The sequence below is a fragment of the Musca domestica genome, unplaced genomic scaffold (genome assembly GCF_030504385.1).
Source record: "Musca domestica strain aabys unplaced genomic scaffold, Musca_domestica.polishedcontigs.V.1.1 22, whole genome shotgun sequence".
Classification (NCBI taxonomy): domain Eukaryota; kingdom Metazoa; phylum Arthropoda; class Insecta; order Diptera; family Muscidae; genus Musca; species Musca domestica.
The window spans coordinates 6,305,937-6,332,030 of NW_026712262.1; the positions used below are offsets into that span (position 1 = coordinate 6,305,937).

General features: G+C 35.1%; 1 protein-coding gene across 5 annotated transcripts in view; it reads left to right on the forward strand.

Moving 5' to 3' along the window:
- Window positions 1–26,094, forward strand: part of LOC101893749 (protein sprint) — a 452,096-nt gene that overhangs the window by 318,834 nt on the left and 107,168 nt on the right. Inside the window, exons 1-2 of one of the 5 annotated variants that reach the window (XM_005180729.4) lie at window positions 10,011–10,108; window positions 10,168–11,136. The exons of 3 other annotated variants lie outside the window; for them this stretch is intronic. In XM_005180729.4, the coding sequence (XP_005180786.2) occupies window positions 10,265–11,136 (872 nt within the window). In that variant the 5' untranslated portion in view covers window positions 10,011–10,108; window positions 10,168–10,264. Of the gene's footprint in view, window positions 1–10,010; window positions 10,109–10,167; window positions 11,137–26,094 lie in introns of those variants that run through there. One more of the 5 variants, XM_059122993.1, reaches the window with a different exon arrangement.

Here is a 26,094-nt window from a genome sequence, read left to right on the forward strand (position 1 = left end):
AGCCTTTGTTGAAATAATGGGTTGGTAACTAGATTTGTAATGAGTAAATTTGCTGGGAACTCATCGTACTTTTTTACGTTTTCTTACATTTATGTTGCAGTTAGACACGAAGAATTTTGTTTTTTATTTTTCTATTTTTTTTAAGAAAAAAAAAAAAACTATTATTCTCAGCGCTTTTTAACATCAAAATTTTATAGGTTATTCGGCTGGGCTGCTAGGTTTTCAATCTCTATTGGCAACAATAAATCCAAAGAATTTATGAATAATCTCAAGATTTATCACATCATTTGGTAGATCAAAGAATTGTTTCTGCTCGCCAAAGATCATACCAAAAATTAAAAAAAAAATATTTTTTACCGCAACGATGCTATTTATTTTTTCCCTCCATGGAAAAGGCCAATAGAAATCTCATAAATTGGAATGTGTTAAAGGCTTTCATCTGCATTTTACCCAACCGTAGACATTGGATCAACTCAAATGCTTATTTATGATGTGTTACACACACATACACGCAAACCATTGGATTTTCTCATAATTTTTGGGATTTAAATTTATGATTATTAGACAATCTGCTTAATCAGTTTTACTCAGCCTCAGGCTATACGACAAATGACATTCATTAATTTGACCTTCAAAAAAAAAAAAAAAAAAAAGGAATTGCTTCTTCGTTGTATTTAAAAATACACAGCCCTTGTGCTTTTGTTTCATTTTTTGTTTGTCGATTCCAGTGGCGATAAAAAATCGTTTTTACATTTTAAATAAATTCTGGGTGATACGAGTATGACAGCAGTGGTGTACCCCTGGTGTCCACACAATTGAAATTGTAATGTTGTTATTTTTTACTACATACATACAGAATGTGTGTTTGTATGTATGTATGTTTAAAAATTCTAGTTGCTTCACAGTGGAAGCGTTCTGTTGTGACACAAGTCCGTTGTCGTCGAGGTTTGGGGGAGCTATTCAAAATTACACAGCTTAAGCGAATGGCTAATTTTGGATGCAAAGAGCATATGTCGAAATGGTGGAAATTAAAGCAAACATTTTGGCGCCAGTTATTTTAAATTAATATCATAAAACGAGAGTAATAAAAACAAATCGCATATTTATCGAATTGTGTTGTGGTGTGTGGAGGATGTGGTATGTGGGAGGCGACAACATTTCAGCGAATATTGACATTGAGTAAATGTGCGACCGCCACTCACAGCCCGACTCCAATGTTGTAAGCTCCATTGTTGTAACATGTGTTACAATTGTATGCGAATATTTGTTGCTGTCATTGTTCTTCTTATTACATCTGGGAGTTCAATGAACGGCGTTACTTTGAGTGTATTGAAATGCTTTGAATATTATTGTAAAATGTTATGACTAAATATGAATTGATTTTGAATAAAAAAAATTCAAATGGAATATTTAAAAATGTAAATTTAGAGTCGAAACATGCAACAGTCAAATTTTAATCGCAGAAAATCATGTCCCGGACGGTTCATGGTAAAGGGGTTAAGAAAGCCAATTTGTAACTCGTATCTAAGTTATAAATGCAATGTTGTGGTTTAGGTTAGAGAATAATGATGAACTATTCCATAGGAAATGACAAAAAATTAACATTCTGGCTTCCCATTTTCACATGTAAGCCCAAGTTGAAGTCACATAATGTTCCGTAAATGACATCTGCGTCAGAAGAAAAGAAAACTTATTTTATATCCAAGGCATAATAGGTATGATCTACAAGATCTAACAGTCTAATGCCTATTTTTTGACGACATTTTTTTAAAGCTTTACAAATTTCTTGCAAATGTTGGAGGTTATTAAGAGCTAACTTAGGTGTTTTTACTTGTTTTTTAATAAGCCCGGTTTTCCGGTCGGAGTAGTCTTTGGGAAGGACTCATAGTCTACTCATAAACGTGATCCTATGTACAGGGTGAGATAAAAAAACTGCAACAAATTCAAACGCCATAATTTAATTTTTTACATTTTATGATTAATTAATTTTTTTATTTTATGAAAGCAAAAATGTCGGAAATAGCATCAAATTTTAGAATAAGTTTAGATTTGTTCGAATTGGTTACCTTTGGCACGAATTATGGCCCTCAAACGGCCAATGAAACCGACGCACGCTGCGCAAATGTTGCTCTGCGGTCTTTTGGCCCATTCCCGGCTTGAAGTGATCGAGACTTTGGTATTTTATATTATATTATAGTGTCAACCTTGCATTCCAAAATACTTCAGACACCATAGTCCAACGAATTGGTATCCGGAGATTTTGGTGGCCATTGTGCGCTGGAAATGAAGCGAGGAACCTCATTTTGTAACCATTCTCGGGTGGCGCGTGCTGAGTGCAATGGTCCTTTTGGAATGCCCAAGGTCTGCGGTCAGAATATTTTCGCGATAATATTCGGCATTTATTCTGATGCCACGGTCGATTAACACGAGCGTAGAGCGACCATCGGCTGTTATGGCGGCCCACACCATAAACATGGCCGGGGCTTGAATTCTGGTGGCCAACCGAAGGTGCACATTTTCAGCTGACCTCTTTGGCAAATAAATACGATCATTTTGTTTGTTTGCAAACTGCTGGACAACGAATGTTTTCTCATCGGAGAAACCCAAATTCGGCAGTTCACCACTTTCGGCCAAGCGAAGCAACTCTTTTGAGTCTATTTTCTTGCACTTTTCACGGTAACGAACGAAGGTCCGAGACACAAAATATTTATTCACATTTAAATGCTGGAATGCTCTACCGATAGCCACTTGTGCTTTTACAGCCAAATATAAAGAAATCACACTATCACGCTTGAATTCCATCAAGAATAACTTTTTTTTCTGGAAAATTCTCACAAAAATGCTTTCGTACGCTTGTAAACAATATAATGAGCTGTCACTGGAATAATTTTAACAGCTGTCGGACGAGTGGCTTAGAAATAAGAGCAGTCTAAATTTGGTTACAGTTCTCTCATCTCACCCTGTATAGCCACTTTGGTAAAAAGTCATGAGTAAGGTATCTATGGTTGTATCGTGGAAAAGTTAATCATATACTCTTTTAGATTAGAGCTCCTTTTATTAGAACTAAAAAACAGACTTTCAAACACTCTTTGAAATGAACTATTTCACCTTAAAACGCAAAAAAATTTAAGTAAATTTGGATAGAACGAAAAGTAAAAAAAGATATTAAAATAACACTTAAACAAGGTCTTCTTTTGGTATCCATTTTTAATAATTTTGTCAAAGTGTCCTCTGCTCGTTTCCACGACTTGCACACAAAACACATTTGCATTGCCAACGGAACTGTTTCTAAATTTGATTCAATTTGATACATTTTAAATTAGCTTTGGCGACGACATGAAATGCATACCAACTACGGATTTCACTGCAGTCCGACATCGAAGCCATGGAATCAGGGAATGCATTCAAATGCCAAACGCATTGCAAGAGCGGTTAAATTCAATTGAAGTCCACAATGTTTTTGTCAACACGTTTTGCTTAAGCTTGCCACCCGGTAGTTGGTAGTCTGGCGTTGTTTTTGTTGCGATAATAGAGTTGTTTTAATTTATGATTCTTCTTTGACTTTTTTACGAAACGAACTTCATAACCATTTGCGATGTGACTGTCAAATGTGCAGCAAGTGTGTAATAGGTTGGCTATCCTAAAAATTGTACAAAATGACAAACAATTGAAAAAAATTAGAATTATTGGAAGAAGAAATTCCAGTGGAATGGGGGGGGGGGTATATAAACTTTGTCATTCCGTTTGAAACATATTCGTCGTAGACCCCATAAAGTTTATATAATCATGATCAGCGTAAAAATTTAAGTCGATTTAACGATGTCCGCCTGATTGTTGAAATAACGACAAAGTCCACATTATTTCACGTATTCAAAATTTGGCAGAACAATTTGTATTGCGTCTAGGATGGTTGGTATTGAAAATGAGATATATCCGTCCACGTTTTTGCATAGCCGCTATACAATGGTACATTCCGATATTCGGTATTTTGATTGATTTTTTGATTTGATTTTTTCCACAGATTTGAAGGTCATAATAGTTTGTACCTTCGGTGGTGAAACACTGTAAGTAAAGGTCCACGTTTTCGTATAGTCCCCATATAACGGTACCTCTGGATATTCGGTGTTTTGATGATTTTTGCCAAATTTTTAACGGATTTGTCTAAAAATTAATATTTGTAGTTCGTAAAGGGTTCCAGGTCTAGTGTCGGAACATTGTGCATATAGGTTCACCTTTTCGTATAGCCCCCATATAACGGTACCTCCAGATATTCGGTATTTTGATTGATTTTTTTCACATTTTTCCACGGATTTGTCCAAAATTAGTATTTGTAGTTCAAAATGGGTTTTAGTTCCGGTGGCAGAATATTGAATATTAAGGCCCATATTTTCCTATATAACGATACCCATCGATATTCGGTATTTTGATAATCCTAGTCACATTTCCCCACGAAATTGTTTCAAATTTGGTATTTAAGAAGATTTGGGAGATGACAATCCTTGAAGTATAAAACTGTCTATAGAGGTTGCCGCTGGCCCACATACAACGGCCTCACCCACTTTATGGTTTTTTATACCCTCCACCATTCTATGGAGGGTATGGTAACTCCTCGAAATATTCATAATAAACCCTACAAAGTATATATATTCTGTATAGTATATATATTCTAGCGATGTCCATATGTCTGTCTGTCCGTCTTTTGTAATCACGCTATCTTTCGAACGTATTGAGATAGAAGGTTAAAATTTTAGTTTACCAGTAGGCAGATTAAGTTCCTAAATGAGCCATGTCGGTCCACGTTTTCGTATAGCCCCCATATAACGGTGCCTCGCGATACTCCGTATTTTCTTGACTTTCCGACATTATTTACCGGAGTTATTTTAAATTTCGAATTTAATGGGTACTACAGCCTATGACAAAAATTTGTGTATGCAGGTCCAAGTTTTCATATAGCCCCCATATAACGGTACCTCCCGATAGTCGGTATTTTGACGATTTCAGCAACATTATTCGGCGGAATCGTTTCAAATTTCATATTAAAAGATCTTAATAGGTACTACAACTTTAGGCAAAGAAAATCGTATGCAGGTCCACGTCTTCATATAGCCCCCATATGACGGGTTTCATTTAAGTTTTAAATTTTTTGAAAATTTTCAAGTTCCTTCGAAATGGTGGAGGGTATTAAAAGTTCGGCCCGGCCGAATTTAACTGCTGTTTTACTTGTTTTTTTTTTTTTTTTTTTTTTTTGAAAAGTAATATTCACGGTCTTACTGGCATTTGTAGTTTAAAATGGAACACGTTTGAATTCAGATACTTTTATATTTAACGAAGGTGAATGGTATTAGAAGTTCGGTCCGGCCTAACTTAATGTCTTTTCTTGTTTTTATTATATTGTTTAATAAAATTTATTCCACTGCAACATGTATACGCCACTGCGTGCGCCACAGCACATTTTTCTTCCATTTTACTCCGACGAATAGCCAACCCATTATTTACTCACACGTAATATTCACCAAATATGGTTACGTAAACAGTTATTACGCCTCCCATGTCAACGAGGGGAGGAGGGGAACTTATTAATAGCCAACTACAGCTACTCTTTGGAAGCCAATATTAATGAACCATAATCGAAAGTGATTAATGATGGTTAAACACTTTTTTTCTTAACGAAAAGCGAAGAGAAGTAAAGCGGGAAAACGTAGCAACAAAAAAAAGACGGCTACAATTACAGTAAATTGTTGTCTGTCTGTCGGCTTTGCTTGTTTATTGGATATTGACAAAACGTTAACATCTCAAATGCGTAGAAATTTCAACACAAAAAAAAAACCTTAACTACAATGGACATAAATGGCGAATGAACGGCCAAAGATGAGAAATAAAATCTCTTAAGTGAATGACCATTACTTTGGTGCAAAATTGTCCCGAGTCATTGCAATGGGGCTGGGATAATAAGTTGAGATGCGTATGTGTGAGTGTATATTTTGTGAAGATAAAAAAATAACCGTAAAATACCATTAATGCACAACAATGCTCTTTCTCTCTCTTGCCCTATGTTTTGTCGACAATAAATGTTTCCCATTGTTGTTTACTTTATTAATATTAATAGCAATAGCAACAACAACAATTACAACAATAATCATAAAAATATTTAATTTTTACAACATTTTTGTTGCAGAAATGTCAATTGTATGACCATTGACCATTTTGTTATCCACAACAAAAAAAAAACACGTTCGAAGTTCGAGTCTGTTCGAATGAATAATGACTCTCAATCAAATTGTCATTAAAAAGCCCCCCTCCTCTGAATTGAATTTGCCATTTTGTGAAAGAAGTGAAAATATGACTTAACAATTACAATAAAATGTGTTGTAATATTTCAGAAAATGTGAAGTTTAGTTACAGTGAACATTTTATTGATGAAAATCTTAATAATGACATGGGTTAAATGGCCTAACTATTCTATAAATAAACATGTTTTATTCAGCGTCCACTTTAAGTTAACAAAAAGTGTCTGTGGGCTAAAATAAAAATAATTTCCAGAAATTCATATTATTAAAAAAGGCCTATAGAAAGATAAAATTACAGCTCAAAGGTATTCCAAAATTTAAAGTTAAACTTGACACTTTGGTGTCGATGTTGGCTAGGTCTGTTCGGTTACCCAAAAATGTACAACTATCGTTCACAATAGTCACTTAACATAAAAGTTCCCCGATTCGAGAGAGAAATGTCGACAGTTCATTCACTGAAAGTTTGCATATTCTTGACAGACAGGTTTTTTCTTCTTGAGAAGAATGATTGCAAACATTTGTAGCAAACATGTTCCAGAACCTAAAATGTAGTACCAAAATTTACTCGAATTTAGGCGAGAGTACGCCTGCGAGTATATTCTATTTTTCTATGACACACAAATAGTAGCGAGCAAGCTTTGTTCGTTTTCAAGTGAGAGTACAATTCGTATGAATTCGAGCAGATTCTACTCATTCCGAGTACCATTGTTTTATTTGTAGGAATGTGGATTTTTTCAACCAACAGCTACAAACGAAATAAAACCAAAAAAGCGCTCCGGCCAATCTGTGCCAGCAAATCATAAGATAGACTCTAATTTTCTGCTTTTTCTCTTCTTGGCTTTTGTAGACGAGCATCTTGACTTCACCTCATATTTTTCAAACAAAAGAGTGGAGGGTAAACTTCGTTCACTCGAGAGTGAGAACAAGCAAATCTTAGCTCTGATATTTCTATCAAATTTAAGTCGAGTTTTGATGTTCGTCATACAATAACAAATTTGAAACCCACAAGTCAACATCGGAGTCCGTTCCTAATTAACTCTATCGTTAAAGAGCGTTGTCACCAGCGTTTTTTAGACACGAGAACTGAGTGCTCTCCCTTGCTTCTGTGGATTTTCTCTACAAAGTTTGCGTACACCATTTCCCCCAGGAAGTAACTCGTGAGCGCTCCCACATAAGACAAACAAAAAAGTGAAGAGTTAACTTCATGCAAAACTTCTACTCTTCGAGCACTTCGAGTATATTTCCTACAAGAAAATGTAACTAGTAGTCCGATTCTGTAACTTTTTGACAACCTTACTCATTGTTTACTTTACAAACAATACTTAATTAATAAAATATTGAAAAAAAAAAATTCAAACGATAAAAGAAAGTTACACATTAGACCTATAAATGTAGATGTTTTTCTTGATATTCCATTTTCGTACGAGCCCAAAAGTACGCAAGGTTTAATATGTTTTCAATATGATTTTCTATTCTTCAAACAATACCCACTAAATAAGTAAAAAAATCAATTGTCGATTTTGATTTGATAAGGCAAAGTCGAACATTGGTTTGTAGCTAATTAGATAAAATCGGAAATCGACATTTTATTGAATGCAAAACTCGAAGATTCTTAAGTCCTATTTTTCGATTTCGTAAATCTTGCGCTGACATTTTATTGAAGGCAAAACTCGAAAATTCTTAAGTCGTTTTTTCGATTTCGTAGCTACTTTGATCTTCTGTTTTTTTTGTCGCTCATGAGAGGACAACTAGGTATCTTTGGCCGTTTCCAAGTGCTGATGATGATCATGGAATTATCGATACTTAATTGATCTGTATTCCATCAGGAGGTCTTGTACCTCAGATATCGCCCCAGTTTTGAGAACTAAAAGCTGCGTCTAGCGTCACCAACTCTTTTCTATGGCACTTTTTTAATATAGCTGCACTATTTATGTTTAGCTGCACACCTTATTTTAATACCTGTCACCAAAAGATAGGGTACTTAAATTATGAAACCCATTTTTAACATCAGCAAAAAATATCATTACCAAATAATGGCATCAGTAATTACTTACAAAGCAGCATCCAAAACACATATTTTAACACGGGCATATCATAGGAAGTAACTACTTACCATAATACCATTAAGAACCGACGAGAATGAAGTAGTTCTATTTTTGGTTTGTTTTGTTTTACCTGATGAGTTGAACAAGTAATCTTCTAATTGGAAGTCGGGCGCATAAGAACACAGCCACGTATATGTTCGTTGACAGGTTTTTCGTATTATTTTTTCAGACGTCGGACGTATTCTCGTTACTTCGTATAATAAACATTTCTTATTTTACCTTATAAATACTACAGAAAAACTCATTATTTTTATGCATATTAGTAATGCAAGGGATTGCACCTGAAATTCTGAGAAAACTCGACAAAGTGAGGGTCAATATACCCTAAACAAATAATAATAAAAATTTCCAATATGAACAAAATCTTCAAAATTCCACCTGGAACACAAAATCCAAAAACCAATTGATAAAAATAGCCATTTTTTTAAATTTGTAAAAACAGCTATTAGCTTAAAAGGCATATCCAACACCTTAGTTAGAATTTATGAATTATAGAAGATTTGGGCCCGTTTCCAATCGATGTGATATGATATTTTATAAAAATGCCGTAAGATTTATCTTGGCCCAGAGATTGCCACCTCATTTTCAATTGTACCTGTGGAATTTAGAATTTTAAGTAATGAATTTGAATATTTTAAAATTTTCTAATTTTTTACTAGTAACTGTCATTCAGAATATTTGGAGGTTCCATAGCTAATGTTTCTAGGTGTCGTTTACAATTTTATTAACTAGATAGCCTCCCTAAAGACTTTAAAACTTATTCATTCCAATACCACAACTTGATGTGCCCAAGAATTTCGTTTCACATTTCTGCACACACAGACAGTCAAAATTCATTTCCTTTTCGTTTCGCTATTTTAATTTCTCGAACATATGGTCTAAATGCAATTCGATACAATTTATTACAGTAGCTTCCCCCCTTGGGCATAGCTCAGGAGGGTTGTTTCGTTTGGTTACAAAAAGAAATGAGAAAAAATATACAAATTTATGAATGGCTCTGGCTGACTGACTTAGTTAATGTTACGACGATGGAATGACTGAATAAATGTAAATGACAAATACCACAAAAAAATGGATGACGATGATGATGTTGACAACGACAACGACGATGATGATGATGTTATTATTATTTAATATTCATCAAACATAAATAATCAAACGATCATATTTACACCTCTGTCGTCTCATTGACTTGGCTGGGTTTTGGCTGGTGACTGCATAGGAAAAATATCAATTTCCATAAAACCAAAAGAAAAACGAAACAATAAAAGAACGAGACAAACGTGAATTATTATCTGTGACACACAGACACATACACACACAATGACACTTAGGCAGTCAGCCAGCCAGTCAGTCAGTTGTACACAACAGTGTTGACAATGTGAAATGAAATATGAAAATAAAAATATGTTTGGAAATCAATACAGAAATTCCGGTGCCATAACCTGTGCGGGGGAGGCACGGGCACAGCCATCGAAATTCAATGGAACTGTGAACGGGGCTATCAAATGCACCAACCCAACATTCATAAATGTGCGCCATTAAAACAACGCCTCCCTCGGAACAAATGTGACTTGGAAATTTATGAAATATGATTGACAAGTGTTGATATTTAATGAAATTTTCGAAACCATAAAAATTCTATCAAAAATAAAAGGAAGGGAATTCCAACCAACAATCACATCGACTCACACTCACTCTCACATGGCTACAGCGGTAAAAAAATGTATTCGATTTCGATTTTCGGTGATTCTAAAATAATTCTTAACTTTCAGATATTCAAGAAAAGCGCGTAGCAGCTTCAACCAAAATCGTTCTCAAAAATGTATTTCTAATTACATTAAAGACATTCCAAACCACAAATCCTGCAAAATGTCGGCCGATATTATCAAGGAAAGCAAAACCAAGGAGGACCATTTAAATGGCAATTCCAAAGTCGAAGTTATTGTTGCCGCCAAGTCGGATAAGACTTTAACCAAAAACATTGACTCCAAAGATGATTCGTTGCGTAAACGCACCTCCCTGATCATTGTGCCCCAAAAGGACTCGCCCAGCGACACGGAGGACCAAAAGACCATAACACACAACATGAGCTCCTCCACTATTGATACGGAGAATTGCAATGAATTGATAACGGATGCCAAACAATCTTCGCTGAGCAAATCCTTTGACTCATCCATATGTTCGAATCACTCTTCCACCGATGAAGAGGATCTCAATGAACATAAAAACTCCGCGGCAAAAGCTGGTAAAATCAACAACAAAAATCGCAATTCCTTGGTTAGTGTAGATAGTTGTGTTAGTCGTTCGAACACCTCGGCCTCATCGTCATCATCCACCTCCTCGGAGTGTACTTCGTCGGGCGATGATGTTGTCCTTGATGATTATCACGATTTGGAGAATGGTAATGTCAGCATTGATGATCTTGAGGCGGAACGTAAAAATTGCATTTCCAACTCGTCGTCGTGCATCGATGATTATTCGTTGCGCGAAAAGCTCCATAATTATGTAAATGCCTCCTCAAAGCAGCAACAGGACAACAGTGTGGGTGGTGAGGAGGAGGAGGACCGCGAAGCGGGTGGTACGGGTAGTTCCACTGACATTGATGAGGGTAACATTGAACCCGACGAAATCGACTCACAGCCCTGCAGTCTGCCATTGCAGTGCGATGCACTGTTGAGTCCACAAGAGGCTCCCATGGGCAGGCGGTATGCGGAAGTGGCTCAATTTAAGGGCAATAAACGGTAAGTAGAACAAAATTTACTGAAGTCGATGTTTCATGGGGGTGAAATTTCAAAGATTCTTATTCAAATGAAAGCTTTTTAAGAGATATTTGAATAAATAAATATGAGTGATTTACATTCCAAAGAAAGTCAGCGAGGCATTAAATGAAGGTACCAACAGAAAGAAAAACTAAATAATATTTTTCTTTGAAAAACTGAAGTTTTTTTTGGAGTGAAATAGGGAGGACTTGGAATAATTTACTTTTGATCTGAAGGATAAATTTTTTTCTTCATTTTCAATTGTCCCCTCAACGTTTCACTAATGTCTTTCCCCAAAAATATTAGTCTTTTGCTTTTTATAGATGATATAAACACCCACATTGTGACACATTCCATTTTTCCACCCTACAAAAAAATCTGCTCCATTCTTAATAGTCACTCCGTCAAATCCATCAATATTTCACGCGGGACAATCATAAAAATTGGAGCATAAAATCAAAGACGTGTGACGAAACCGAAAGCCATTAATCATCCCTGACACAAGTTCTCCACTCGATTAAATTAAACTTGAAATGTCAAAATGCAATGTTTCAAAAGTTAACCTTTTGACAGCTGGCATATTGCTGGCTGACCTGACTCGAAGAGATTTTCCGAAAGGGAAACAAGGCATAATAAATATTTACCATTTTTTATGAAATACTTGTCATAAATTTTATATCCCACATTATGATGTGTAACAAATTTTATTTTATTAGTTATGAGAGAGAGTGCCACGAGTAAAAACAATAAACATTGCAATAAAATTATGTTAAAAGGGGCGATAATAAAAATAAAATTAATATGTTGTTGTAATGTATTCATAAAATACAATACTCAGTACCAGATATTATGTTCTATATGTAAATTAATGGGGAGTGGGGTTTGGGGAGCAATATTTTCGACAAAGTATTATTAAAATGAGCCAAAAGTTTGTCCCTTTGTCGGTACATCCTTTCTAACGAATTGAGATATAAGATTTAAATTTAATTTTTTAAGGAAGAAGGCAGTTTGAACTGCCTACGTATCAGTCCCATAAAACGATACCCAGAGCAAAATCAATCAATGTGGGCAACCTTTTTGGTTAACCCTTAAATTTAATGAATTTTTAAGAATTTTCGGATCCCAGCTGATAATGTTTCGGTTAGTTTTGTTTTCTCATAAATAAAATATCTATCAAATCCCGATGTGGTACAGATTATTATGCTGAAGGGAACGAAATAGATACATATTTCTTTTTAATGGTCCTCATAGAATCACATTCTGAGTCCATGTATTTTTGGTGGCATTTATTGTCTGATTTTGTTGAAATGTTCCACAAATAATTTGTTAGCTCCAAGGACGAACTTTACTGAAATTGGTGAGAATAAATTTCAAATTTATTGTGCCGCCATATGTATAATATTCGTCCAAATAGGAAGCATTTCGACACATCTGACCGAATCCAGCCTGGCAGCGAGAACTTCATATTTTATCAAGCTCAGTTCCTGTATTTCGGGTTTATTGTGCACCAAATGGTTAATATCAGCCAAAATGGCATATACAACCGAATTTTGTCTTGAAGCAAGTACTTCAAATTTGGTGAAAATCGGTTAAGATATAGCTATAGCAGTTAAGCTATATCGGTTAAGCACCATGTTTATGATTCATCCCATTTGATATTTAAGCCCCTCCCCTTCGTAATATGCACTCTACAACAACGATATTTGCTACCAGATATCAGTTACAGCTCAAAATTACCTCTGCCAAATATTATAGAGATTTGGATAAAGCTTCCACATGTATTTTCATCCGATTTTACAGTTATTGTGCACCAAAGATATAATAACAACCCAAATTCGATGGATTTCTGCATATGCAACCAAATTTTTCCATTTGGTTAAACTGGGTTTCACTATATCTAGTGCTCCAATATAATTTTTTTATCATATCATGTACTCTATAGAAATATTATTTGGTAAGAAATGTACAAATGTCATCGTCAAATTTGGTGGAAATCGATTCAGAGTTGGATATACCTCCCGTATATTAGTTCCCTCCGATTTCGAATTATAACTGCTCCTAAGCCATAATTCCCATTCAAAAAAGGTTAATAACCGGTATGGTATTATTCACATAAATTCTCAATTTTAACATATAGTCGGACCCGCCCATCATTTGACCTTTCTTTACTGGTTTTATCTCAGATATGCTATCGCGATAAAGACCTAAAACGACTCTCAAAAACGTTTATATATAGCCGAATAGATTTGATACCAATATCCAATTTTACTAGCGGTAAAGGATGCCGCAAATATGGGAACTTCGCAGGATTGGGGCTTGGGAGCCTGTAAAGATTTGAATGTATTGATCTGTTTTGGGAATACACACGTCGAGTCTAGATCAATCAATCAATCAACTTTTGGTATCACGAAGTCTAGTAAAAATCGCAAATTCGATTTTTTGAAAATGGATCTTTGTTCGACCTTCATTTTGCATTGCATTTTGCAGCGCTTTCGTTGTAATTTTCACTACTTTAATGTACCCAAAATCAAAACACTGTCTGTTTGGCAGAACTACACCTCAAACTTAAAAATCGAAATCGATTTAAATAGACTTTGGTTTAAAAATTTAAAATCGAAAATCAAAATTTAACTGATTGGACAACTTCGAAAAACTTAGCAAAGGACACATAAGTGTTGAGACATCTGCACCATTCTCAGTGTAGTTAAATTAAGCTGGGTTTCAGGCAGCTAACGCTCAGAAACTCTGTGACAAGTTTCCGAATGTGTAGGATCCATAGCCTGCCATTGACCAACATGTTCCCCTTATCCCCAAACACTTTCCCTTAAAAATGGTTCACGTAAAAAGGATTACTCGAAGAGCAGGCACCGTTCCGAGTCACTCCCGTTTGAAAAATTAGAGTTGGAATTAAATAAAACAAGAGTTTGCTCTAAAAATTAGTGAAAATATTTTATTTCCTGACTTGTGTGTGCAAGAGCAAACCGAGTAAAGAGGGGGAAGTGTGATGAAGAGGATGTAAAATACATAGAAATACAACAACGGTATGACAAAAACGAATGCTCGGCAAAAGTAGAATCTTCTCATTTTTGAACAAATATTGCTCCACTTAAAAAAGAGGATAACATGCCCACTCCTATTCGAGCGACATCGGAAAATTGAGTTTCCAGAAAGTTTCGCTCTTTGATTAAATTCGAACGAATTTTCCGGAGATCTACTTTTTACCGTAGTTTATGGTCACAAAGACTTCCCTATTGAATGGAACATTCGTCTTCACAGTTTTGGTGGCAAACCACGGATTTAATGATAAATATTCTTGGTTTTTTTTTATAAATACTCTCAGCGATAGAACTATATACAATAAGACATAGAATTCTATAAGTATAATGAGCAAAAAGTTCTCTAGACAAATATAGACTTCTTCCTATAAAATAAAGAAAAAAATCATATAAAGTTACTATATCGGGTACCTGACTCTCTATTAATGTCACACGTCGTTTGAATAACTGAGTGAAATCATAAAGATATTCTTCGTATTATTTGTGACTTTATTTTTCGTTAAAATTGGGTTCATTTCTTTTTTCAAGAATTTTAAACCAGAATTCCATTTATAATTTTAGTCTTTAAAAATAGTAAAAAGTATTTTATTTATGTTATTAAAGATTTTTTGTCTACGCATAAAACAGTAAAAAGAACCAAGATTTATCTCAGTAATTTTAATGAATTATAAAAATGTTAAGTGTTTTCCCTGCCTTTGAAGAAAAGTTCACCTAATTTTGAATTTGACTAAGGAGGAAAAATACCTTATCTCGTTTAAACGCTACAGGATTGTATTTTAAAATTTCTTAAAGTCAACATTCCACAAAAAAATAATACATTCCCAGACACGAATATTTCTATCCCTAGAATTTTTTACTTTAACCAAGAAAGAATCTATTCTGAATCACTGTACTTCGGTGTTCTTTTTTTCATTTCTTTTTTATAAATAACTCAGAGTCGAAAACCTAAATTTCCACATTTACTTCCTAGAGATTTGGTATCAAAAATCAAGAATGAATGTTTACATTTTGGTATTACAGTAACTTAGAATGGTAGTTTCTTTATATTCAACATAATAAACACATTATTTAACAGTGACCTTGAACCGGCCGATTATTTTTGATTTTTCCGTAAACAAGGCGCAATGCTATTGTAATAATTAATAATCTGGTGATTATCCTAGATATTTGAAATTATTCTTCTTTGGTATTCTTAAATACCAACATGGCCTTATAATAACTATGCTCTCTAAATTCGTTTGAAATAATATTTTTCAACATTTTCTCTTTTCATCTTCAAGTCTCACCTCTACCACGCCACAAAAAAAAAAAATTCTTTCCCAAAGAAATTATTTCATCCCAATTTAAAACAAATTATTATGTTAATTTACATTTAATACTATTAACCTCATAAATTTCATACTAATTCCACCACTTATTTCTAAACCACTCCGCCTCCGGCAATAATCCTTATACAAAGCCCACAATTAAACTTCTATTGATCCCCCAATATTACCATCCAATTGCCATGGAACAAGGAAATGCAAATGGAAATTTAATCGAAATAAGAGTAGAAAAAACCAATCTCATTAATTCCAACATCCGAAACACTTGAAATTAAAAGCGGGTTGGTCGACATCCTTGGAAATTGGAACACCAAAATGGGAAATCTGGATAAGCGAGAAACAACATGTCACGGGACAAAGTGGAAAATAAGAAACCAACTTGTTGCCCCAAAATTTAGTTGGAATGCCCATTCCACCAAAGACCGAGTGTGCCACGTCATTGCCTGTTAGTGAGTGAATATTTGTGTTCCTAAATACAATGCCTCACTGTGACGATATGGGTAAATGATTACACTGAAGTACACAAAAATTCCCTGCAGCAACCCTCCGCTGGTTATACATCTCAAATATGCAGTTGATGCTTGATTCTTCACTCTCCCTGCTAACGCTCTACCAACCCCCATTAGGTAACTGCTAACTACCCACTCTGCTTGCCTTGAAGAAAAAACGAAAAAGAAACGAATTACCTCTTCAGAGAAGTATTCAAATATAAGCTAGTCGTGTAACGACATGTTTTTCACTTTTGTGGGGCTGATGTCGAACTCATTGTCGTTCTGATGATGGCTGCCATTATTTCAAGCTTAACTACATTAATTAAACATACAATTTTTTTATTGTTCTACCACCCGACGTACATGTGTACCTGTGAGTGAGTTTGTTTTTCTTGTAAAACATGAGGGTTGCCGGTAATGGTTTGTTGTAGCTTGAGGTCTAAGGTATGGTGTTGCTGTGTACTTTTTGGTCCTGCAAGGCATTGCAAAACCAAAAAAAAAAAACAAAATCTTTTCCTAATTAGCCCAGTTGTTGTAAATGTTATGTGTCCTTCAAGGTTTCTTTACTGTGCTATCAGCAGCTCTGTTTGGTGATATAACCTTTTAAAGCAATGCTTGAAAATTGTTTAAATTATTTATTAAAAACGTTTGTACTCTAGTAAGTACATTGAATATTTTAAATCAGTGAAAATGCCATTAACGTAAAATGAATGTGGAAATACTAAGTATAGTTATAAAAAGCTTAAAGAGCCCTAAAACAATTTGATGCACAATAAAAATCAGTAAAAAATACAAATACAGGGTGAGATGAAAAAACTGCAACCAATTTAAGACTACTATGATTTCTAATCCAAGCGTCCGACAGCTGTTAAAATTATTCCAGTGACAGCTCATTATGCTGTTTACAAGCGTGCAAAAGCATTTTGGTGAGAATTTTTATGAAAAAATAGTTATTCCTGATGGAATTCAAGCGTGATAGTATGATTTCTTTATATTTGGCTGACCACAAGTGGCTATCGTTAGAGCACTCCAGCATTTAAATGTAAATAAAACTTTTGTGTCTCGTATCATCGCTCGTTACCGTGATACTGAGAGCGTAGCCCAACGTCACGAAAGTGGACGGAAGAAAACAGCAACATCAGCAGAAATGGGTCAAAAGTTAAGAAGCGACTTGAGCGAAACCCGCGTCGCAGTGGCCGAAAACTGGCTCGTGAGCTGAATATATCGCAAATTCCTTTCGGCAAATATTGAAAAATGACCTCGGGGTAAAGCCATTGAAATTCAAAAAGTGCAACCGAAAGATAATAGACTCAAATGAGCTAATGATTTGCTTCGCTTGGCCAAAAGTGGTGAACTGCCGAATTTGGTTTTCTCCGATGAGAAAACATACGTTGTCAAGCAGTTTGTAAACAAACAGACCTTAGACATTTCAAAAGGACTCAGCACCCGCCACCCAAGAATGGTTACAAAATGAGGTTCTTCTCTTCATTTCCAGGGCACAATGGCCACCAAAATCTCCGGATACCAATCCGTTGGACTATTGTGTCTGGAGTATTTTGGAAAGCAAGGTTGGCAATAAAAAAATACCAAAGTGTCGATCACCTCAAGCAAGCGCTTCGTTGGGAATGGGCCAAAATACCGCAGAGCAACATTCGGGCAGCGTGTGACGGTTTCATTGGCCGTTTGAAAGCCATAATTCGTGCCAAAGGTGACCAATTCGAACAAATCTAAACTTATTCTAAAAGTTGATGCTATTTCCAACATTTGTCGCTTAGATTCAATAAAATTAAAAAAAATTCTGTAAAAATTATGGCGTTTGACTTTGTTGCAGTTTTTTTATCTCACCCTGTAGTGTATATTATTGCTTTGGGGTACTTCAATGTCATATCGGCTCAGACATATAGCTATATCTGAACGAATTTTCTGCAATTAACAAAAATTTCTATCAGGTCTAAATTCATTCGTATTACCCTAATCTATTCTATTTGGTCGGATAATAAGCACATGGTGTACAATAAAAGTGAAATCAGTCGAAAATATATTTGGGAGCTATATCCAATTCCATATATTTCGTTAACGGGCCAAAAAATGAATTGAGTTTTGTCTTAGTCGGGCAGTAAATAGATCCTTTAATGTGATTACAAAAATACATGGATAGACGGATGGAGGATCGGCTTCGTTTGTGATTGTATGCGTATCCCCAAAGAAACGGTTGTCTATGGTATAATTCGCAAAAATAACTTTTCATAATCGATTTCCGACTTTGAGCCTAAAAATGTGCAACGATTAGCCTGTTTCTTTTAATACGGGTTGCCCATATTCGACGGGCCCATGACTCTTTGGGCCCATTCCAATCGACGAGGCTTGTCCGCAGGCAACATTCTTTGCGTCAATTGAATTTTGTACGGGAACAAATGCAAATCAATGCGAATAATCCGTTGTAAAGTGGACCGAGCCATGCCCAACTGCTGAGAACGGCGTTTTTGGGATGTTCTTGGGGACCTCTCAATACTGGCTCGTACGGCAGCGATATTCTCGGCCGATCGCCTTGGTCGACTTTTATATGGCGTCTTCGGATTAGAAAGAGCCTTACCAGTCGAAAATTTTTCGTATAAACGCTTAATGGTGTTCTTAGAAGGCGCACTTCTCACATTTTTTAATGTTTTAAAAGCACGTTGAGTTTTCACAATTGACTTCTTCTGTTGAATGTAAATTTCAACTATTTCAGAGCGCTCGCGTGGCGTGTATTGGTTCATGGTAAAAATCTGCTTGGACTGACGCTTCAAACGCGGTATGTCATTAAGCGATGTGACATCTCTGTCAAAAGTTATGGCGTTGCCAGATGGGTCCGTCGAATATGGACAACCCTGTATTGGCTACCAAAAATGCATATGTAAAATTCAAAAATCGTTATCGATTTTCGTTTGGTATTGGTATAACGATTTTAGCTTAAGGCACGAAATCGAATTAAACTAAGTATTCCTAATTGGAAATCTTAAAAAAATGTTTTTTACTGCTAGAGTAGTCTCCTGTCCTGCCCTTCAGGCTCATCTAAAGAATGTGAATTTTATTTGGAGCAAACTTTTCAATGTTCCCATATTTTAAAATCCTCCAGAATGTTGATCTCATTCTTACTAATGATTTATAGAATGGCCTCTCTTCCTCCCCGGATTTATTCGTGACGTACTTGTGGTTATACCCTCGACTACCAAGTAGCCAGAGAGGAACATTCTTCAGATTTTTAAGGACGGTTATTAGACTAATATTTTCAAATTAGGACGTGAAAATCCTATCTCTGGGTTAGTTAAGGTTAAAGGACGCGCCTTTTGGTAGCCGCTCCACTTCGAGAACTACTGGCAGAAAGAAAATAATGGTGGGAAAAGTGAAGGTATTACTGGTTATAAGGGTGGCCCACGGCTAGAAATCTTGCCGTGTCGTCTTTAGCCACTTAAGTCTCCTGGCTAATTGAAGAATTACTGTAGAGAACGACGACAAATCATGTGACACTTGTTCCCCCACCAACCGTTGTCATGTTAATGAGTACTGTGCAGTGGCAAAGTAACTGTTCGATGATCTCAATTTCTTCTTCGTCGAGGTCATTGCCCTCACCTTGCAGTGACCTATGATGATACCCACCACAAGTTTTAAATCAGGTTTCGACAAGGACCGTAGCGATTTTGTTCTCTTCTACGAGAGATTTTTGGAGATGCTTCATCTTTTTAAAATTTCCAAACCTCAAATAGGTCTTCTTTTGGATAATTCACGAGTGAGCTAGTTCAACTGAACAATTGAATGCAAAAAAAAAAAAATAAATAAATAAATAAAATAACGAAATATGAAAAAATGACTATTGAGTTTTACCTAAAAAAGTGAAAGAGTTTCAAAATTGAGCAGTTAACATTAATAAAATTTCGAAGATCTATGAACAAGCAACACAAACCTCCTGAAAAAAGAACTGAACGACTTCAAAAGAACTGTTTTAAGAGAGTCAATGCAGATTCAATTTTAGATTGTTTATTAGAACAGTTCGAAGAACTTCCATTCTTAACGACAATTAAAAAAATATATGATTTAACCTATTAAAAGCAATGAACTAACGGGAACTAATAACACGAATGGGTTATATTAATAATATTAAGGAACTAGTTCTTCTTGAGAAAACAAAAGAAAGTAATCGATCCTCTTTATAAACCAGCTTGGTCAACAGCAAAGACAAGCCGTTGAACAAAACAACTTAAGAACATTATAGTTAAATAATAAAAATTGTTCTTTAAATATTTTTAAATTTCCTTAAATTTTTGTATTTTCAATAGGCTAATATGTCGTAAATTTGAATTAAATTACGTAAAAGTGTTATGGTTTTAAAGTTGCATTCATAACTCCAGTGTACACCATATGTACATTACGAAAGTTATTGGCACTACTCTGCATTGGCGCCCAACAGTTGCAATAAATGTTGTTGACAAGACAAGTTTTTAATACATTTTTATGTGTCTTTCATACATGTATGTATATATGTACTAAACAAGTATGAAACGTTATGTACCCTTGGAGTCAAATAGGGATAATCACACTGATTATTTATATAATAACCATATCCTGTATGGAGGCATATTCAATTTTAAAAGCTTTAAGTCATATGGGAAAAAATAAAATTATTCCAGATTTTATGTGTATTTTACACTCTACAAATGTATATAAAATTAAATTGTCAATATACTTTGTATAGGGTATTAGCCAAAATACCATGACGGTCCATTTTTTCATCAAATTAAAAGTGTGTTGCGCCGTTTTCAGTTTTGCTCGCTTGCCAACACATAAAAATCGTTAATAGTTTTATGAATGCGTTTGACGGCATGTTCAACACTGGGTCGGTTGAGAAAATGCATTTTTTATGCAACAGACAGTCGTCATAAAACTAGGAAAGAAAATGGATGACAGCAACAAAAAAAAACGGCTATTACAGAAAAATAGTCATTAAATGAAACCAAAACAAAGTGCCATATAGACAGAGAGACCGGCAGACAGACAGACATAGGCACCCATCACAACTTCAACATATTAAAAGAAACACGCACATTCGTTCGCTTTGCAATCGTTACGTGGCATTGTTTTCAAATTAGTATTCGACGAAAATACTTTAGTATGCCAATAAACCGCAAATTGTATTTTAATTTTAAAGTCATTCTCTGAATGCAGTCAAAAGAAAAAAAGAAAAAAAAAGAAAAATAAATGAACAGCCGCAAACACAGCGACATCATAAAGCTTTGGCTGTCTGGCTAGCTGTTGCTGTGAGGAGAAACTAGAAAAAAGCCAAAATGAATGAAAATCGAAGAACATTTTCAAATAGAACGAAACCGAAATGAATGAAGCCAGAACACAGTGGAGAGGCATTAGAACAAATGTGGGTCAGTCATTTGGGTGTGCGTGTGTGTGGGGCTGACGCTGCCTACCCGGAACGTCACAGCCACTGAACGAATTTTACTCAGTTTTTTTTTCAAACACCCCGTTTATTTCTGGCCTACCCAATGCATTCTAATGTTCTAATAATCATAATGGCAAAAATAATAAAGCTTGTTAAATACCAACAACAATAATGCCAATTTGAAAATGTATGCTTTGGAATTTTTATGATGATGTTGTCGCCCGTGTCATAAAAACATATTCAATTATTGGAATGCGCAATTGAGTTGGACACCCCTTAATTGCATTTGCATTCCACTTACGCAGCGCCTACTCGACGTTAGCTCAGGAAAAGTGGACTTGGACAGACAAATAATGTGGCATTTTTCTCTAAAATGTTTTGAATGTGTGTAAAACATTATTAAAAAAATAATATTTTTAATGCTACGGAGAAAAAAAAATTCCGGAAAGGAATAAAAAATTGAATTTTAAGGGCCACTATAAAAGCTTCCGATAGGTAAGGGTAGGAAGATATCGGAACGATAAACTGTTTTAATACTCTACAACACTCTGTGGTACAGCGTGTTTCATCTTTGTTCATTAGAATTCAGCCTAAAAGCAAGTTTATAAAATTTGGTGATAATGGTGGAATATGAAATTCGGTACAAAATGAAATTCGGTTCAGATGTAGGCATTGCTTCCATATATATACTAGCATGGTTTCATCCGATTTTATAATAAAGCAATAGAATTTGTTACGAGAGGTCACAAACATCAGATCTCCGATCGTGTACAAAAGACTGGAAATAACGGTTTTTGACTCCAGATTTCTGGACCAAATCCGTTTCAGGACATTTGGAGTCGATTTAGCGATGTTTGTCCATCTGTCTGTCTGGCTGGATGGTGCGCACGATAACTCTGGAAATTAGTATACGATTTGGTCTAAACTTGGCACATCGTAAATTTTTTCTCAAACTTAGATCGAGTTTGTGCCCATCTACAAACATCGGTCCACTCTTTCTGGTACCTCACCTACAAAAGATGGAATTTTTCAAAAAAAAAAAATAAATAAATAAAATAAATAAATAATAATAATAATATTTTATTGCACAGAGAGAATAATCCGATTTTGCTATAGCTTTGCAAATTTTAATACTTGCATCAGTGCTAGGTCAGGTGTGAAAATGGACAGGTATCTCCCCACAACTCTTATAAAACGTGATGTGAGAGTCCGATTGTCTTCAAATTACTCATATCACAATATTTTTATTAACCCAAGGTCTGGTGTGAAGATGGAACATATCGGACCACTATTTTTGGATCCACCCACAAAAGCGTCAAAATTTTGAAAAACCACGAAGCCCGTAAAAAAATTAACATCCGATTCTATTCGGACCTGGCACATCTCAATATTTCCATAAACATAAAATCTGTTATAAATATGGTAGAGTTCGGATTATTTCTTATGGTACCTCCCCCACAAATGGTCGAAGTTTTGAATATCCATGAAGGTCATAAAACGCGAAATTAACATCTGATTCCATTCAGACTTGGTAAATCTCAATATTTCCAGATTTCCAACACAAGATTTTTTACAAAGAGGGTAGAACTCGGACCATTCCTTATGGTACCTCCCCCACAAAGGATCGAAGTTTTGAATAACCAAAACGATCATATAATCCGAAATAAGCATCTGGTTCTCTTCAAATTACACACATCACAATATTTTTACTAACCCAAGGCTTCGGTCTACTCCTTCTGGTACCTCCCCCACAAAGGGTCAACAGTTTTAAATACTCATGAAGATCATAAAACACGAAATTAACATCCGATTCCATTCAAACTTGGCACATCTCAATGTTTCTATTAAGACAAAATCTGTTATAAAGATGGTAAAGATCGGATAATTTCTTCTGGTACCTCCCCTACAAAAGGTCGAAGTTTTGAATAACCAAAACGATCATAAAATCCGAAATATGCATCTGGTTCTCTTCAAATACACACATCACAATATTTTTATTAACCCAAGGTCTGGTGTGAAAATGGGATATATCGGCCTTCTACTTCTGGTACCTCCCCACAAAGGGTCACTATGTTGAATATTCATGAAGCTCATAAAACACGAAATTAACATCCGATGCCATTTAGACTTGGCACATCACAATATTTCTACAAACACCAGATCTGTTATAAATACGGTAGAGCTCGGACCATTCCTTCAGGTACCTCCCCCACAGAGGGTACAACATTTTTGAAAAAACAAAACGCTTAAAGAAAGCGATATAAGCATCCAAGCAAGATATTTTGTGATGATATATATCTTTCAACCCCTTCTGGTACCTCACCCAAAAAAAAGTCACAATTTCCAATACGTATATTTGTCATAACTTTCGAAACAAGTCGGCGATTCTTTACAACTTGCCATATCTAAATATTTTTCTTAACCAGAAATCTGAGATGAATATGGAATTTATCGAAATTTTTTATTATTGAAATATAAGAAAATTGGTAGTGCTATTATTTTTTCACTTCTGTACATTTTTCCAGATAACCAAAAAAACATTAAAAAATTCTTACAATAATATTGGCTAAATCCATAACACAAAAAAAAAACAATAATAAATAGAGATTTTTTACCATTTCCCATTTGACAGCCCATCATCCAACTTATCCATTTCAATTCCATTGACCTTCACGATGGCCGAAAAAATTTCCCTTCAAAATCCGTCCATGTGTGGCTGAGTGAGTGACTATTTGTTGTTGGTGTCATGGGGATTTCATCAGTGGATATTTTCGTATTTTCATTTTAACGGTTTGCTTTGGTATGTCTCATTTTGTGGATTTCTTCACACGACATGTGTGATGTCGACTCTGGCAGATTCTGATTTTAGCATTTGTAAAAATAAATAAATATTTTGTAAATAAACAAGTTGTTGTTGGATATAAACTTAATTAGGTGAAGTGAGTTAAAATTTCAATAGAAGTACCTTCAGGGGCACCACTTACATAGAAACTGCTAAAAATAGAGATACAAAAGTTTCAAATGAGTTAAAAATCCCAAAGTCGACTTTCGCATTCGATTTTCAAAGTAAAGACCATAGACAAAAACATGCAAAGATAAACATTTTTACCCTCCAACTTGAAAAGGTTTGTAACATCCGTAAATGTTCGTCGTAGACCCCATAAAGTATATATATATTCTTAATCAGCAGAAAATTCTGAGTCGATTTAACGATGTCCGTCTATCTGCCTGTCTGTTGAAATCACGATACAGCCCACATTAAAATTTGGCAGAACAATTTGTATTGTGTCTAGGATGGTTGGTACTGAAAATGAGATATATCGGGCCCCGTTTTAATGTGGCCGCCATATAACAGTACCTCCTGATATTCCGTATTTTTCGCGGATGTGTTTAAAAATTGACATTTGTAGGTCATAATGGGTTCTAGCTCCGGTGGCGAAACATTCACGTTTTTGTATAGCTCCCATGTTACAGTACCTCCCGATATTCGGTATTTCGATAATTTTTGCCACATTTTTCACAGATTTGTCTAATAGTTGGTATATGTAGTTCGCAATGGGTTCTATCTCCGGTGGCGGAACATAGTATATATAGATCGACGTTTTGGTATAGCCCCCATTTCACGGATAAGTCTAACAATTGGTTTGTAGGTCATAGTGGGCTCTAGCTCCGGTGACGGAACATTGTATGTAAAGTTCTAAAGTTCCGCATATTCAATACTTTGATGATTTTTGCCACATTTTTCCACGGATTTGTCTTAAAATTAGTATTTTTAGGTCATAATGGGTTCTAGCTCCTGTGGCGGTCCACGTTTTCCTATAGCGCACATATTTTGATACCCACCGATATTCGGTATTTTGATAATCCTAATTATTTTAAATAATCTAATTGTTTCAAATTCGGTATTTAAGAAGATTTGGAAGATGACAATCCTTGAAGTATAAAATTGTCCATAGATGTTCCCGGCCCATCCACTTTATGGGTTTTTGAAAAGTTTAACAGTATTATACAAAAATCCACTCCACATAAGTTGAGCACTCAAATTACCATAACAAGTCCGATATGTATCCGTATTCTGACTGCCACCAATTCCCAGAGTAGTCTACTTTGTGTTTACTGCCGGAAAACTTCCGTTTTATTTTCTGAGATTTAATTATAAAAAGCAACAACTTTTACTTTTCAGTGATTTCCCCATGGAATAAAAACAAAAAAATCAGAACAAACTTTCAATCGCCGAAGGTCAAAAGCTCTCAAGCTAATGGAAATAAAGTTAAAAATGTATCTCTTTAGCAATGGTGCATAAGGATTTAAAGTTTCTCTTTTTAAAGGTCAGAGTCCAAACAAGATTTTTTGAAAATTGAAAAATCAATATTCATAAAAGAAAATATTTATTTTCTGAAATTCCCCTACAAATAATATTCTTTTCAAACTTTCATTGGTGTTCATATTTTCATTTCAATTTTCTTTGATAATCTCTCGAACAATATTTTATTTGGCAAATAATGGTTTTCTCTGCCTCCTTTTTACTTTGTGATCCATCAAAAATCAAACTTAGAAGTGCACGTAGCAGCATTCATTTCTATTGTTCGTAAGTATTATAGACGAGAATACGAGAACTTTTTATTCATATGAGAATAATGCAG